Source organism: Echeneis naucrates, chromosome 7 (assembly GCF_900963305.1).
Source record: "Echeneis naucrates chromosome 7, fEcheNa1.1, whole genome shotgun sequence".
NCBI lineage: Eukaryota > Metazoa > Chordata > Actinopteri > Carangiformes > Echeneidae > Echeneis > Echeneis naucrates.
Window position 1 is genome coordinate 19,144,913 of NC_042517.1, and position 17,989 is coordinate 19,162,901.

Here is a 17,989-nt window from a genome sequence, read left to right on the forward strand (position 1 = left end):
AAAGTGTTCTGCAATTAATCATTTATTCTTTTACTTTTAAAATATTTTCCACATAACTAGCTTTGGTTCACAGAACCAAGTTTATATTAGTCTCAATGAAGTGTTAAAGACAATACAAGATCAAAAGTAATACTACACAAATGACAAAAAATATCCACAGGGGCTTAAACATCTGCATCACTTAGGAAGATTTCAAAAGGACTCCTCTGCATTCCTTTGAAGCGATTTACATCAAAACGAGTGCATTATCCAGTGAATTTACTACACAAGTGCAAGTAATTCACAAGGCTTAACTACAACACGTCAATGCATGCACTGGAGAGATAACACGTTTAAGCGTGTCCATCCCCTCCTTTTTGCATGGCACACTGGTTAAGGGGTCAAGTTGTCATGGAAACCCTGGCCTGCTCTAAAGTGCAAAGGAAGTCTAGTGTAATAGTTATCAGAGCACCAATTTGTCAGATAATGGATGCTACTTAACACTGAGGACAGAGAAATTCAACAAACGTTACAGTTAAATGTCGGATCCAGCCTGGGACATTTGATTTTGTACCACCATAACTTTGTTTACGAAGGCCATGCAAAAATTAAACACCAAAACCTGACCAGCTGAAAACAACTAAAAGTGATACTGAGGCTAAAGGGCAGCATCTCCACCGTATCACACTAACAGATTGAGGAAGTGTCCACATGCAGTTGAGGGGAAAACACCAAGACCTGATATAAAGGTAAAACATTTTCTTATTAGTCATCTTAATAATTTTAAGAATTCCACATAAAAAAATGTAGCACTACCCTTCTTTGTCATGATTTTGGTTAAAGGAAAGCTATCTATTGCTTAAATATTTTACATTCCTCTATAAGATTAATAATCTGGCATTCATAGCTTGCAAGGCAACCAGAGATGGAACAAAAAAGAAAAGAAAGAAACAAAAACTCAACAAGAAGACTGTAAATATCAGGGTTTTGAATGGGGAAAGTGGTGCTTCACTGCCACCAGAGGGCTCCTGAATGCACAATGGAAGTGAGGGACCTTTCTAACAGATTTGCGACCATAAAAAATAGGCAAAACACCAAAGCATTGACTCAACGACTAAACATATTTTATATAAAATGGAGCTGATGTGGCTGACAAAGAGATTGTCTTAAAGAAAATATTAGATTCACCAATCCATTCTTCTAACAGTTTTATACACAGGTAAAGGAAGTTGACAGAAATTTTAACTGGCAAGTTAGCATGAGAGATAAAACTCTGCAGCAGATCAGGGTTCAACATAGTGAAACATATCGACTTTGTAGTGAATTGGGCACTACACATAAATACACTGTAAGTGTGCATACATCATCAGTACCATCAGTACCATATATACTTAAATATCACTTTCTGTGACTGATATGGCTCGAATTCACTCTGGTGAATCTTGACTAACAAAAAAAGAAAAGAAAAGAAAAACAATTCATTGACAAATCTAAATAAATATGCACAAGTAAAACAACAAACTGAGTGAAGTTCATTATGTCTGAACACTGTAAGTGTGTACAGAAGTAGTAACACTAGCAGTCTTTAGTAGTTTCCTGGCAAGCTACAAAACAAGCTTCAAGGAGGTCAAGTACTAGATCTCTGGTTGCTGGTATAATACCAAAGATCTTAAAAACCAGATAGTTAGAATGAGGGGAATAATACTGAAGCTACTGTGCAACTTGCTCTCCACAGTCTGAGGAGAAGATGACAGGAATTCCTGTCAATGAGTAGACATTCAACCAAGGAGAACATTGTTTCACAGTACAAATGAAGTATGGGGAACATTTCCCAACTCAAAACAGCCACATAACACTTTATAATTACTACATCTACTTCTAGAGGTGAGACCTTGACAAGAGTGAGTTGCTGTTACACCCTGGTGAGGAAGAAACCGCAATAGAAACTGAAATGCTGAGATGCATCTGTCTTTTGGAGGTTCTGCTTTTCGTTCCTTTTTTTAAATTTTTTTTTAAAGTGCATTTTCCCACCCTTTCCATCACATCTGCAACACCTGCCAATAATACTTTTATAATACTTTCAAATGAAAACAAAACACATGGATCTATTATATTTTACATTTAAATGCAAGCAGTGTTGTGGGGAACAATACAAACACAACACTAATGCGTTAGAGTACTCTAGTTAAATTTTTTGTGTAACGTAACACGTTAGTTTCGTGCGTTAAGCAATCAAGCAAGAATTTCTCCGGATAAGGAAAGGAAAATCCTGACTGCAGCCTTCTTTTTGGCAGACAGTAACCTACTGTGCCACCTGCGGATGTGTCAGTGGAGGCGGAGAGCTGTGATGCATCTGTGCCCTGCTGCTGACCTACGCTACCTGTGTGTGTGTGTGTGTGTGTGTGTGTGTGTGTGTGTTTTCGAACCTCCGGCAAGATGGCAGAGAGGATAGCTTTTGCATCGTGGAAATACGCACATTATTTTAAATTCGCCAGCGAAAAGGACAAGAACATTCCGGTGAAATGCACACTCTGCGTTGGTGAAAAGCTTCTTCTTGTCTAAATGGATCCGAATCTGCTACCTGTTTACCTCAGATTGTGTTTACAAGCAAGCGCACTTTATGCAGTTTCATTACTGCATTCGGGTTAAAAAAAATTCAGGAGTTACCTAATCTTGTTTGGTGCTCATATATAGGCTGCCTGGGCTGTGTAGGTGTGAATTTTGATTCATATGTTCTGTGATAAAAAAAATAATTATTTAATAAAACACTATGTGGCAAATTGCTGACTGTCTTTCCTGTTATTGTTATCCTACAGAGTTAATCTGGTTGGATAACTGATGTTACTCATTGTCACGACTTCTCGGTGCATTTAAAGGAGGCTGTGTGTCTGTGTCAGTTAAGTTGCAGCATGTGCGAGGCGCTGCAAACGGCTTTTAATTTTTGGTAACACATGAGTAACGCTTTACTTTTATTCATAGGTAACGCTGTAACGTAACTGATTACTTTTAATTGATGGTAACGTTGGAACCTAATTATCTACTTATCAAAGTAACTATGACCAACACTTAATGTCCCCTACATTACTGAATCTATCCACTTGTATGACTACATGTAAATGTGTTGTGCGGAAAATTAGCACTGTTCACAAAGCATGCTTGACAATGATTTGTTCTGTATACGGAGCGACTGATTGACTAGCAGCTGTCTGGCAGTGTCAGTGCTTGTGAAGGGAGGTTTTGGCATGTAGTTGACTTATTATTTCCGTAACACAAATAACGAAGTGGAAAGAGTTAATTCTTAAGGAAATTTTCCCTTGCATGCTGTGTGAAAAACACTGAAACCACACAATGAATTCACTATCCACACTGATTACAATGAGAAAAGCCAGATTAATTTGTGTTTATCACATCAGTGAGGAACATCTAGACTGCCTTAAAAAAAAATAATAATAATAATTTAAAAAAAAAAAAAAAAAAAAAATAGTACTAGAGCCTAAAAGTAGTACCAATACACTGGTTTACCAGTTTCTCTCCCCTAATTGTTATGAGGGTTCTTTTGTCAGTTTAAGATTAGCATAAGTACGTGGGAAGTAAACAAAAGCCACAACTTGGATTCATTTTCTTGTCCAACATGATGCCTGAAGTTGTGTAGTAAAAGTCCTGCTGGTTCCTGACATTCATCCTGACAGATCTGATCATCGTCCCTCACTAAGAGCGGTGATAAAGTAGGTTCAGGGGTGAAATCTGAAAGTCTTAGAGAACAAATGTGGGGTCATACTTCCTGACTTCCAGGAGGAGACGCTCTCTCTCACTGAGGGCCTGGGTGAGTGCAGCTTGGGCATCAGAAAGCTGCAACTCCATGGTTTGTCTCTGCAAGGATTAATGGATTGGATTGGTTAGTCCCAGCTCTAGCCAAGGCATACTTTAGCTAAGTACTTCGTGCCAAGTGCGCAGATATCAGATTCTGACTGACAGCAACAAGTGTAATTACAATACTTCTACGCAATCTTGTGCACCTAGATATATCTCAGGTCTGTTGTGTATCTTACAGCTAAACAGAGAGGACAGCAGCATTACAGCTTTCATATGTAAGACACAATATTTACTTCTATACTTTTTAAAACATGAGCAGAAACTCATCTGAATCTAACTTGCAGTTAGTTAGTTACAGTAGCATTTTGAATATCTTCACTGAAACTGATTTAAAGGTTTTCTCTCTGTATTTAATTTCTTGAGACATGTATTTACAAAAAATCCCAAAGAGTTATCTGGATATGTCCTCAGTGCAACACTATAGGCTGGGAATTTACATTACATTGACCTGAAACATAGGTAGCATTAGTGCTCCCCTACCTCCTTGCTCTGTGCAGTGCAAGAACTGTGTGTGTTGTCTGGGTCGGCCCCAGTAGCACCTGCTGGGGCTGTAATCAAAGGGGAAATGGTAAAGATTACTTCCTGTTCATTTTTCTAACCAGATGCTATCAGCTTGATTACTTGTGGTTTTTATGGTCCATTATCTTGCTAAGAAAAGGGTGTGTCAATAATACTGACAAGCATTACATTTGTTACACTGCACAAAATGTTTTTTCTCTCATCCACCTTTCAGCCTCATGATGCCATCATCCCCACGTTCAAGGAGAAGCTTATCCACAATGAATGTGGCTGGGACGGGTTGAGGGGCAGTCGGGTAGTTTCTAGGGCCATCATCCTTAAAAGGAAGATAATACACCAAAAAAAACGACACAAAGATATCTTTTTACTCCACATTCCATTATATTCTTAAACAACAACTTCCCATTATTTCAGTCAGTCCAAAGATTTAATTTAATTTACTTTCAATTAGCACAGTAATCCACTTTATGTCACTCCTCAACTCCGTGAAGCACAAAGTGATATTTTAAAGCAAACAAAGCTGAGGTCTTTCAATAAGTGGGTTTACAGAAGCTATCGTTTTGGGAAAGAAATGCTAATGTCCCGATGGATTTTTCAAACAACTTGGAAAGAACAAATCCTAAACTACTGGAACCCAAACGTAGACAGTATAACCAAGATACCTTCATAGTGATTGTGATGTTGCTCAGGTGTAACCTCATTGGCTGACTATCAACACTGAATTCATCTTCAAGAAAAGGCCCGATGTTAGTCACAGTGGAGGCTAGCAGCTCTGTCTGGCAGTCCTGCACTCTCATATCCAGGAAGCCAACAGTCTCAGACAGGAGAGAATGTCGGGCTGCACATGGACCCATTTCTGCTCTCATGCGCACCACCGGAGAAGGCCTGCTGCCCGGCCTGTACTGGTTCTGCACTGGCCCACCTGGAACTGCAGGGAAGGGGAAGTAACGTTTGCATATCAAAATGAGTACTTTACATAGCAACACTTACTGCACATTTCCTATAGTGTGACTGACCATTTCCTTTTTAGAGTTCTGTCAGTAACAATTAAGTAACTATATTTGGATTTGAAGGCATTTATAAAGCAATGTATTTTATTGTGTAATGTTTATTCAATTTTCAGTCAAATATCTAAAATAATACTGAAAAAAAGGCTTTTATTGAATAAGTAATTGATTAGTCACATTAAGAGCTACATATGACCAGCAAGTTTATAATTTTCAGAGTTTGTTAATCAGAAATTTGTAGCGTGTCTGTAGTACTGCAGTACCCTGTATGAGTCCAGCAAGTAGGTCAGATAACCTGACATTGCCCGTCTGCACAGGTCTCAGATTTTGTGCCTCTGCAGCCACAATTTGGTCTTCTCCCTTTATTTCCACAGTACAGGCCGCTCCACTCATGACCAATAACAACACTGAAGACTGCAACAATAGCACAATGAAGTCACACCATAAGTAGTGTAGAACTGATTTAAAAAGGTTTGAATTCATTAAAATGATTGATGGCATGATTTTGACAGTTTTTTAGATGCATTATTTTCTTTAAATAGAGTAATTCCACTGAAATATTCAATGTATCCATGAAATCTGTTACATGAGAGTAGGGACCCACCATGTCCTGAGACATATCCTCAGTGCTTTGGGACAAGGAGCTACTGAGGTCAGCCGAAGAGCCACCCTCTGTCCCTGGTGCTGGGCTGCTACGACTGCCTGCTGAAGTGTTGTTTGGACGCATGGACTCCATACCTGACTCAGGAAACATGAAACAAAACGTAGTAGAATAGCAATCACCTATGTAATTCAGAGGAATTGTTTCAAAAATTTGGTGGCAGCTTGAGTACCTGAGTCCATGAGAACAACAAAATTGTCACTGATATCACTATCCACAGATAGATTTTCATCAGGTAGGCTGCCTTCCAGGATAGCACTGTCAAAGGAATGCTGGGAAGGTGAATGCTTCATAGATTGCTGGCGAAGGCTGGTGGCCAATGAAGGAGAGGAATCTTCTGAGCGCTGGACCTGTTCCCTGTGAACACACATATATTATGTTATAAAGGGACAGCCAGTAAAAGCATGTGGTGCACAGCATGATTCCCAGACGCCCCCAGTGTTATGTTGCCAATAGCCCAGCAGGAGAGCACTAGCACTTACTTTGCCTGTGGACTGAACAATTTGCTCATCCCTGAGCCACGACTGAGAATGCTAAATGCATCTTTTGTCATTGAAAGCGCCCCTTTAGTCAGGTCCAGCGAGGCATTGATGGCATCTTTGGTCACATCCTTGGTGACGTTAATGGCGCTTGACATCTCTCCCTCCAGGCTAAAGGTGGACGGCTCACGGGAGAGGACAGGGGTGTGTCCGGGTGAAAGAGGAGGTGAGAGGACAGTGTCTTCCTGTGTTGTCAGACCATCCCCCTCCACAGCCTCACATGCCTCCTCCACCATCCCATGTTGTTCATCCTGATCAGCTGTATTGATGGAAGAGATGCCATTTTCCAACCCACCGTCTTCCACGACCACATCTGGCGAATGATGAGTCGGGGAGATGTCAGAGTCTGTTATACTGGGGCTGTCTGTCTCTGGGGTGTGGGGGACCTCCTCCTCTGGTTCTGATGAAACTGGTGGCAACAGGAGACCTAGTTCTGCCGAGTCTACCAGTAGAGCGACACAAATGGTGGTGGGTTTGGTCTTCTTACCATGAGCCTTTTTCACATCTCGTAGATCCCGGCCCAACTCTGCCCCCAACCGAGCCAGTTCATCCTTCATTCTCAGCAGTGCTACATACTGGTAGTGATTGAGCCACAATTTTACTGGCGTGATGGCGTAAGCAAGGCAGTGGATAGAAGCAAGTGAAGTCTCTTCCTGTTCTGGAGAAGGCTTGTGGGATGTGTTGGGACTGGTAGAGGAAGATGATGAAACACTTTTAGAGGCAGCGGGTTGACACATCCACACAGTAATGGCAAAGGGCTCAACGAAGGGCTGGGTCCTGCCTTTGGGGAATCGCCGAGCTCCATCAAAACCTAGGGTTACACGGGACAGACTGAGAGACCAGACATCCTGGGATCGTAACTGCTTTGTGCCAAGAGGCTGGGGCTCACTCTCTTGACCATGATGGAGGAAGGCGGAAGGGGTGGGGTGAAAGGCACTCAGATCTCTGGGGTAAGGGCAGGGTGGTGGAGATTGGAAAAAGGGCAAGCTGGCAAACTTGTCATAGATGGTGTTGAGATCAGCCCTGGACCCGTGGGGGCAGTGATGGGTGTTGCTGAGAGCCATCTGGGGTATAGTAACAGACAGAGACTGAGGACGCTCTGGATGGTCCAATATGGAGGAATCCAGGGGAATTATCAGCTACATACGGAAAGACAAAAGCAATTTACATGACTGCCAAAAACTAAAATACTTCAGATATGATAAATACCGCCACTGTCAAATCGGGCACCTTAAGCTGAGTGGCATCCATGCGGATGTCTACATGTTCTTCAGCTTTGCTGCTGTCTTGCAAATGGTAGAAAGCTTTCACTTGGTCAAGAGTGTGCAGTAAACCTCTGGAGAAAAGATTGATCCAAAGCACACTGGCTGGGTCCACACACAGCTGCAGGCTGTTTAACTGGGCATATAGGTTTGAGGTGGGAACTGGAAGAATGAGAGAGGGAAACAGATGCTGATAGAGGATATTTTATCAGAAATTGTATTATATTTGTAACTATGACAAAAAGAATCTCAATATGGCTTCTACCATTTAAATGTAACAAAGCAAAAAAAAACTTGAGTGTATTGGGAACTGAGAATTTCAATACACATAAAAAAGGCTACAAACTGATGTGTAGTACCTGATAGACTTGGGTTGTCAGGAAAGTAGTACTCAGTAAACTGCAGATGAACTGCTGGCACACTGTCTGGCAAACGTAGAGCTTTACGGTTACAGGACAATAAAGACTGAGTCTTCCTGTTCTGACGGCTCCTTGTAGACACCTGAATGGTGAAGTGCAAAAGTTAGGTAGAGGAAAAGTGATTATATCTGCTAACTTGAAGCAACAACAACTTGATTACACAACAAAAGTAAACCAATATTTCAGAAAATGAAACCACATCATCAGTGTCTGAACATGAATGACATCCTGTCACAAAGTGAAAGTAGAGAATTTCCCCAGAGTGTTTCTTGTTCTATCAAATAAGGAACTACAAGTGCTACATTCTTTTGTGATGTAAATTTGGAAATGTCCAAAGTGAAAATACAAAACTAGCCTGAAACAGAGCAGTGAAAGGGAGGTGTATTCCCATTCTGAAAGGAAAGACACAGGAACAGTGAAGGGAAATATGGGATTCATCTCTTCCCACTGCAGTACGGTAATACAGTCTGAATTTACTTTGAGAAAATGTTCTTCGGTGTCCTACTGAATAAAAACTATTATTCCTGGGGAAATTACAGAACCACTCTACTAATCCCCAAGGGAAATAGTGTTTTCCTTTTCACTTTTATTTTAGTTTTCAGCTGTGAAATCAAACAGATCAGATGGTTTATCTGAAAGACATTTTTGTTCCCTCTGTAAGGCCTGTCAAGCAGATGCCTCCAAGACTGATTATGTCACACATCTTAGCAATTTGAACCAAGTAAGAGTTATGACCATACTGCAGCACATGACACACTGTAAGCAGGCTAGCTAACTGTGAAGCTTGACATTTATTCTGAATAAATTCTAAATATTTCTTCCTTCTCCATAGATTATAGATTTATATATCATCTGTATGATATCTTGCTTATGTGACTACAGGTATATTGAATCCATTTAAAAATCTTACAATCATAAATTTCCTTCTTCTATATTAACACCATCTGTGAGTAACAACAGTGATTATACATAAAATTAAACCTATATGTCACAATATGTTGCTGCTAAATGATTTTAAACAACTTCCAGCCTTGTCACAGATACTTCCTGACTGCTGCCACTGAGGACTGGAAGTCCCTTTTTCCATTTATTTAGAGTAAAGCTTCTGTCAGAGCAGGTAATCAAATCAGCTGATGATAAAAGCTTGCCTGGTGAATGTCCACATCATCCATCCTGACCACCACACAGCTAGACCGCAGCCTCTTCAGCGAGGATCCTTTAGGAGCTGTCATAGAGTTTCTGCTGGGTGTCTGCTCTTTGTCAGAGGGGGTCGATTTGGGACTAGACTGCCCATCTAAATCATATATGAGAGAGTAAACACTTAGTGACAGGCTAAACAGTTTGCATGAGCAAGAGCAAGCATGGATGATGTTTTACAGATTAAAATTAGTGTCTTATCGATGTTACTCTCACTGGTCCACATGTTGAACTCTATGGTGAAGGGGGTAAATCGGGTTGCTTTGCATGCACCACTGTGCACCAGTTACAGGTTCTACTGTGTTTTCTATAACATCCTAGTTGCTGGTTTATTTATAGTTTCAAAGTTTTAACATAATCCTAATTCCAGGACCATTTACTATCTTTTTCCACATCTGATATCCCACAGTCTTGATCAGCACATGTTTCCCATGAACATGTTGACATACAAACAGAACTCCTTCAAGACTGCTTACTAGCATTGGTTCAAAATCATGTCAAACATGTCTACATCTCTATCAGTGGACTTCATGATTCACACGTCAAGATTAACTTTTATGGTTTGTTGCATCCCTAAAATATTTGCCTCTTGAAAATAGAAACTGAATTTCTATTAAAAAAAAAAAAAAAAAAAAAAAAAAGGCAAACCTTTGTGTCAATGCTGCTTTCCTACCTTGAGCAGTCTTTGCAGGAGAGTCCTTGGCTAGCTGGGGAACTTCAGTATGAGGCCCTGGAAACCCAGAAGCCTCTGTTCTCCTTTGGTACTCCTGCAGCAGTTTGCCAGCCCACTGGGCCTGAACCTCCATGGCTCCACTGTGCCGCTCCCAGTGTCGACATCCATCAGCTTTAATTGAGTATCAGAGGGTGGTAATGAAGAAGAGTTCAGAAACTATAATTTGCTTTGGTGTGGAAATGGTAAAAAAACATGAAGAATCTTTAAAATGAAAGGTATGAAAAAGTAACATAACAAATAGAAATGGCAATTTATCCCAAGAGAAACTATAACAATTCATTATAGCAAAAATATTTCGTCCCTCCGACTGTCTCCTCACAGAATCTAGGAATATAATAAAGTGAAAATCAAGTGCCAAAAATAAAACAGTGTACTGTCATACACAGTGTTGACATAGACTTTTACTTCTTTTGATATTAAGCTCAAAGCCTTAACCGAATAGAAGAGCAAAATAAAAAGCTTTTCTTTTTGCAACTTTGTTTAATTGACTATACTGGGTTTTGTGGGTGGCTGTTATACATTCTACACTTCAGAAATTCCTTAGAGAATAATGGCAGTGGGCACACTCTCCCAGGCCATTAGTCTGCTTGAATGGTAATCCTCCTAACAGCTATTCCTGACTGAATGCTGTGGTTTCAGATGGAGCAGTGCAGAGCCTCGGGGTGAAGTGCAGTTAAATCATGGTCACAGAAAGGACCAGTAATCATACTCACCAGGTCTGTGGATAGGATAGTAGTCAAAACCCAGCTTTCTGAAGGTCAACTGCATCGCACCCTGTGAACCTGGTGTGGGAGGCTCATCTGTGTAAAAATCACATGAGAGGTGTTAGAGCCCACCTTTGGGGAAACTGTCCTTGAAATACTTTGCATTGTGTGTGTGGCACATGGCTGATTACTCCCAACAAACCTTCATCCATTGATGAGCTATCATTGCATATGTGTAAGTCCAAACGGGAGATGAAGGTGTGATAAGAAGACTCTTTCACATCAAACAGATCAAAGTATTGACTTATGTTGCTGGAGGTGCCAGTGAGAGCAGGTGGGGGCTCCGTCCACAGGCTGTGGAGGCCAGGAGATGGAGGAGCAGTCTAAACAAGAGAAAGAGGGAAACATCCCGAAATTTCTAAAATACTTTGGCAAAATGATTGAAAGTGTTTTGCACTTTACAAAAAATTAAAACAAGCTTCACTCATAAGTTATCAATAAATCTTAATAGGCATGTGTAAAGGTTACTGTATGTATTTGAAGTCTGGCTTTTTAATTTGCAGATATATTGAGCACATTTAATTACAATATCATTACTTAATTTATGGAGAGACAAGCTAAGACAATCAGTCAGTGCCAATGTGGGGCAGCTTTATCCATGTTTGAAGACCATGGCTTTACAAGGCAGGCACAAAAATGAGCACTTAAAAGGAAATACTATTCAAGAATAATCTATAATAAGTGGCTATCACCAGATTTTAATGTTTTCCTGCAGCATCTTCCCTAAAGTTAAATTGATAAAATGCTCTACATAATATTAGTTTTCTTGACACAGACTATTTTCACCGCAACATTAATGAGCAGAAAAGAGGCAGGACCTGCAGGGATTCAGCAGTCATACTCTTTCTCTGCTGGGCAGACTTCTCCATGGCCTCACTGAGGGATTTGGCATAATGGATGATAGCTTTGAGTTGAGAGTCCGTCAGCACCCACAACAGGTCATCCAGAATGAAAAGCAGCTTAGATGCCAACACATTGCAGTCCTTTATCTAGATAGAACAATGAAGAATATCAGACTTGGGACAAAGCATTTGTAATTTAGATGAGCTCACATTTGTTATCTTTAACCAATTCAACAACAGCACAGTAAATGAGAGTTGAAACACAGTCCTACTCTTCGTTTTAGAGCAATACGAATTCGTCCTTGGTTGGTGATGAGACGTAATGGGGTGCTTCCAAGGTCCTGATCATCACTCTCGATGGCGTCAGCTTCGATTCGTAGACTCTGCCAGTTAATTTCTTTGAATGTCAAAACCTGATTTGAACAAGAAACATATGAATGTGATCAAACACAAAAACATTTTTGAAAAAAAAACAAAAAAAAACAACAACAACAAAAAACAAAACAAACAAACAAACAAACAACAACATACAAACTTCCGTCACATGGAAATATTAAGATTTTTTTTTCACAAAAAACAAAGAAGAAGTTGCAGACACACAGAAGGTTGTTCATCTTGATATAGCTACTCCAATTAATAATCCAGAACAATTGGCTTCATTAAATTATGGCTTGATGAGCATGCACCACTTAAGCAGCAGAAAATATTCTTTAGCTCTGCATCACATAAAGCTGGGTGAGGAGTAGAATAAGCATTTGCGCTGACCTCTCCTCTCTTTGGATCAGTGATGCGGGTGTGGTGGAGGTCACTGCGCTGCCATTTGGGGTTGAGGCTGTTGCCTTGAAGCTGCCAGAGCTCAAAGGATGCATGGAAGGCACGAGCTTGCACCTTGATGGTAATGGAGTTGATCCTAACAGACATGCCCTCCACCACTTTCTCAGCAAAGCCGTATTCACTGTAAATGCACAGCGTAAATATGAGAGAAGGCACTTGTAACTGATATGTAATGTAGTTTAGTATTCCTACCTCTGGCCTGCGGTAATAGCGATAGGAGAGGGGCCATTGGGTGGACGAGGTTCTTCACATGTCCTCATTTCTACCTCAACCTTATCCAAGAACTACACAAAAGAGGAGAGCATGCTCAATCGACAAGGACAAATAGAAAGTATGGCTAATATTTACTGATGATAACAGTACAATGAAGACAACCTACAGAGCAACCCAACAAATCAGTAAAATAACAGAAGGGGGCATTGCAAAGCTTTTCCAGGGTTATTTTTTGGGGGGAGGGGAGCATCGGGGTAAATAAATTAGTAGTAAATAACATCTCTCCTACCAGGCAGATGGGGCTTGTTTTCAACTTTGTCCACTGTATCTGAAAAGGACAGCAAGGTCAACAGTCAGTCACAAACATTTGCCAAATCATTCTTCGCTGTTTATCATTCACTGGGAACAAGGGCACAGTAAGCCTCCAGCTCCGACAATGTGATGCATGAGACACAAGAAAAACTATTATGCTGTTTTATTTGGAGGCATACTGCCTCACACTATCCTTTGATAGATAGGTCACTTAAGTACAGCTGTGGCTGATGCCAATGTAACCAGTTTTTTACATAGTCAGATTTGACCTGCTGGAAAAACCAGGAAAAAAGTATATCACAAAAATGTGTGACATGCCACAAAAAAAATCCTGTTTCAACACATGTTGAGCCCAAATTGGGATTGGAACACTTGTTTTCCCTTCCTATCTAGTTCAAATTATCTGTGTCTCCAAATTAGGGCTTTTTTGAGAGAAGAAAGCCCTGGGCCACTTCTGAAAATGGGCAGTCAGCAATTCTAAGCATAGTAAAGACAGTATTCTGTTACTTTAAAGTTATCCTTTACAAGAAACCCATAAAAAATTAAGGTCCAAGAGATTAACATCTGTGTGTGTATCTTCAATTTAATTTTAAATAAACAATCTTGTACATGTATTATTAGGAATATTTTGCAGCACTATGCAGCCACCCTAATAGTTTAACAGTCACTATATCTAAGAATCACAATAGCCTCTGGACTTTTGTGTCCCTCTGAAACACAGCTTGCCTTCTTATTATCAACAACTGTTTCTGGTCTGAAGGATCATAATGTCCACAGCAGTGCCTCAAGCAAATCCAATGTCTGTTGTACGACCAATGATCATTTCCTCCCCAGTGCTTTTTCGATTTCAAATTCAACTCTTTGTCACCAAACCAAACGAAAAACTTCATTTGGTTTGAAAATGCACAATGAGACAATGACCAAACGAAAATATTTAATGTGGCACTTCTGTTTGTGCTTCAGTAGTCTTCACAGAAGAGGGAGAGCAGCTACACAATCAAGTTTGACTAGTTAGCAACGTACTCTGATGGCAGCTTTGTTGCAGTACACCCGGGTGACAGCCAGCCACGTAGGCAGGTCAAGCATGTTCTGCAGAACCTCTTCATCAAGTTCAAGGTTGGACAGCTGCCCCTCCCCCTTTAGTGTGCTCAGATTGATCTTGTCTGGTGATAGATTCTTGGTGAACCTGAGGAAAGGGGCCAGATAATAGGTTAATATAAAATGCTTAATGTGGAAATGTACAGTTCGAATCCGGAGGAAATGTACATAACTTTTATCAGGGAAACACCAGCATACGTCACTGATGATGATGAGTATCAGTGTAAGACTGATGATGGTGTAAGATAAAAATGAACTCAGCAGTCTGGCTAAGATGTGTTTAAGATAGTGCGACAGAATGAGTCATCATGAGTAATGGTGGCAGCCACAGCTGTACTCTTTATCTAGGTTAAGTCTGATATGTAGCAAGCTCCCGCAGTCAGGGCAAGGTTATGGTCCCACACAGAGTAAATCTTTGCTAATTGATTTAAGTATTTTAATTTTGCACACACCACATGGGTGAACACTAATTTGATAAATTCACATAGCATTTCAGACATCAACAAAGACGTACTGATGAAAAACCCAAAGACTAAGGGTATACAATGCAGAGTGTCGATATCAATGTTGCGTCTTAATAATACTGTACCTGATGAACCTGATAAGCCAGTCAAAAGGGGAACCTCCCTTCTGTATTGAGCAACAAAATAACTGTTTTTGCTCAACTATTGACAAAAAGTGGGGCACCATTTTCCTAAAATTAACATTTTTAAATCAACTCACAGCCTTTAATGGCATTAATGAGTCAAGCTTGAGGCGTAAAGCTGAAAAGATATATCTTTGATTGTATAACTTTTCCTTTTTTAAAAAATCCCTTTTGGATTAGCAGATAAGATTATAAAAAGTGCACATGATTAAGACCTCCAGCAATGACTATAACGGTTCTTTTTTTTTTCCATTTGGTAAAACAAAATTATAGGCTGATTGCTGAGATTAGTGTGGTTTAAAAAGTACAAAAATTCCAAAGATTCTCAAAGGCAAGAAAGAAGTCATTGTACGAATATGAGCAAAAGCAAATAACCCATCGACATGGAAATATCAAAAACAGCAGAGAATTATAGAATATTATTGAATAATTGCAGACAGAGGGATTCAAGAAGAGCTGGGACATGATAAAATCATAAATTTTACTTTCAAAGAACAAGCTATAGATACATTATCGGACATTTTTGCATCCTTACTTTCCAAGTATGCGTCAACTGTTCTATCAGGTGAAAATATGAATTTAAATTATTCAGTGGCAAATGCAAGAGGCAAAGACAGTGAGTCGAATGGACTTAACACACACACCTAGTCCACACAGTCAGATGATCAAATTTAGCCCCCATTTAACTGAGGAAAGAGTCCTTTCAAAAACATTTCAACATTGTTCCCATACCCAATTTATTTCCTTCACTGTTAGCCAGGACAAACTGAAAACGACAAAAAACACAACATAATTTGTCTCAGCCAAACATAAAGAAAAACACATTTTGCATGTAGAGGGTGTAAGACCAGGAGCAGATGGAAAGCTTCAGTCATATCTGCTGGGGATGCTGAAGGTGATGAGCGAACAATATCTTTTTTATGTATGTGAAGGTGTGAGATGGAAAAAAAGTGTTCCTGAAAATTACTGTCATCTTTCATCAGCTTATTTCTACCTAAAACCAATTTTTTTATATATTTTTCTGTGAGGAGTTTTGAGGAGTAGTGTTTTCATTTCTCGATAGATAAATAGATCCTACATTTAGGGTATATTGTGGAATGTGTCAGGGAATTATTATGGGAATTCTCTAATATTTGGTGCTACTTTGTTGACTAATCATAAATAAATAGTAAAGAGAATAATTTCTAGAAATATTGATTATGCAATTGTTAATTGCCTGACAGTGCTCCTACATGTTGTATAACACTACCTTGCCATGTCACTATAATTCTATCATGTTTATGACATGGCATACACAGAAATGTAAGGACAACATCACAACAAATGGTCCTATTATGCACCAAAATAATTAAGGTCTTAAAACTATATTTTTGTCCATCAACATTATCCATCTCTTGAAAACCAGGGACACAAGGTATGTGCAACATGTAGACATTTACACAATGCATGTGGAAAGCAGGCACCTGGTGCTGTTTTTTCCCTTTTTGTGAAAAATTATGATCTAATCGTCTATCAGAACTCTGAAACAAATTTCGTCTCAAATGACGAATTGATTTGTCAAGTAATCATTTCAGATCAAAGGTGCTGGCTGATATCTGGGTACCTTAAAGATATACGATGCCAGGTACAGACAACTGAAGTCCAGCAATCTTAAGAGGGTTCATCATACCAAAGTATAGATATGCAACTAGAAAGTGAAACAAGGATGCCATTTCATATGCATTGATAATGTAAAGTAACCGATACACAAGGCCCTGAATCGCTGGATGATGATCACAACCAGGGCAGAGGTTTGTTCCAACAATGACGAAGGCTAATTTCCAAAGAGTCTGTGGACTAGAAGGCCACAAAGAACACACATGGATACACACAATGAAAAGTAACACAATAAAACCAGTGTTTGCCTCGTTCAGGATGGAGGAGATTTGCTGCGTTCACGGTCCCCGTCCAAGCAGCTCACCGCGGTTCCCCTGAGCCTGCTCCAACATGTGTAGGTGATAGCCGGCGTGTTTGTGGATCGGTACGGCTAAATGTTCATGGTAAGTAAAGGTGGAATCAGGTGTGTCAACACCATCACCACCACTGAGGATGGCTAACTAGCTAACGCAAAAATAAAGATAACACTTACCTTGATAAATGTTTCAAGATTTGCTTTTTAATTATCCCGGCCATTTCTGCTGGCCTTCGTGTGCTACCGGTAGCAGCAGCCCCTGCACCACCTGCCCCTCTTAAACATATACTAGCTTACAGCCGCCTCTATATTGTTCATAACGCCAGCTATGTGCATCGTGTTAGCCGTTGCTGGCGGAGCTCAGCTTTAGCGGATACACCACCAAACAGCAGACAGCAGCTCAGCACCCCCCCTCAGTGAAACACAAACAGGACTCCGACAGGGAAAAACACAGCTGCTGCACTGCTGCCATCTACTGCTCAGTAAGGGTAGGGTCCACATAGACCAGATAACAAGCTTTAATACCAGACAGCTGGGAAAAAAATAACATTCAAACACTGCACTGTGAAGAAGGAGGCAGAGGAGGAGAAGAAGAAGAAGAAGAAGAATGGCTTTAGGTAAATCTCATAAATCAGAAACGTTTTTAGTGAAGTCTTTGGTCACATCAGATGGTCTAAATATTCTGTCAATATGTTGTACACAGATATTTTTGACTTGTCAGGAAAGTAGGTATAAAAAGATGCTTTTATAAGTATAGTACACGTTTTACACTATTCAGATAGATTGATAAAAAGTAATACAAGTAAAGTAATACAAGAAACCCGCCATGGTATGCATAGGGAAAATAAAAACTCAGGATAAAATTTGAAAATATTGGCCAGTAAAATAGAAAAAACAACTATGTGCCTATACTATGCATACATGAGTAGTTAATGTTATTATTGCCCATTAAACGAACAAAGTAATCGAATAAACATTAGTAATAATTGATAATCCTTTGCAAATAGTTTTTCTTCGTTTTATTGCTGCTTTAGGGTGTTCACTCATTCCTTCACTTCAAGAGCAGTAATATTTTTCAAATTCCAAGCCGTCTTGCATGGACATCATGTCTAAAATGTTTGTTAGGCTCATCAGTGATGG

At 39.9% G+C, this 17,989-nt stretch overlaps 1 protein-coding gene across 1 annotated transcript; it reads right to left on the reverse strand.

Annotated features, from left to right (window-relative positions):
- Positions 1 to 4: 4 nt before the first annotated feature.
- On the reverse strand, positions 5 to 17,194 carry bltp3a (bridge-like lipid transfer protein family member 3A). Its single transcript, XM_029507116.1, has 21 exons — positions 17,027 to 17,194; positions 14,178 to 14,340; positions 13,132 to 13,170; positions 12,822 to 12,913; positions 12,561 to 12,750; positions 12,068 to 12,208; positions 11,772 to 11,942; positions 11,096 to 11,276; positions 10,903 to 10,989; positions 10,130 to 10,300; positions 9,408 to 9,553; positions 8,200 to 8,341; positions 7,809 to 8,002; positions 6,522 to 7,717; positions 6,212 to 6,396; positions 5,983 to 6,116; positions 5,642 to 5,792; positions 5,034 to 5,299; positions 4,579 to 4,687; positions 4,333 to 4,400; positions 5 to 3,849 (listed from the first exon to the last, which is right to left on the reverse strand). The coding sequence occupies exons 1-21, from the start codon at positions 17,068 to 17,070 to the stop codon at positions 3,733 to 3,735; spliced, it is 3,987 nt and encodes a 1,328-aa protein (XP_029362976.1). The 5' UTR covers positions 17,071 to 17,194; the 3' UTR covers positions 5 to 3,732.
- Positions 17,195 to 17,989: the final 795 nt, after the last annotated feature.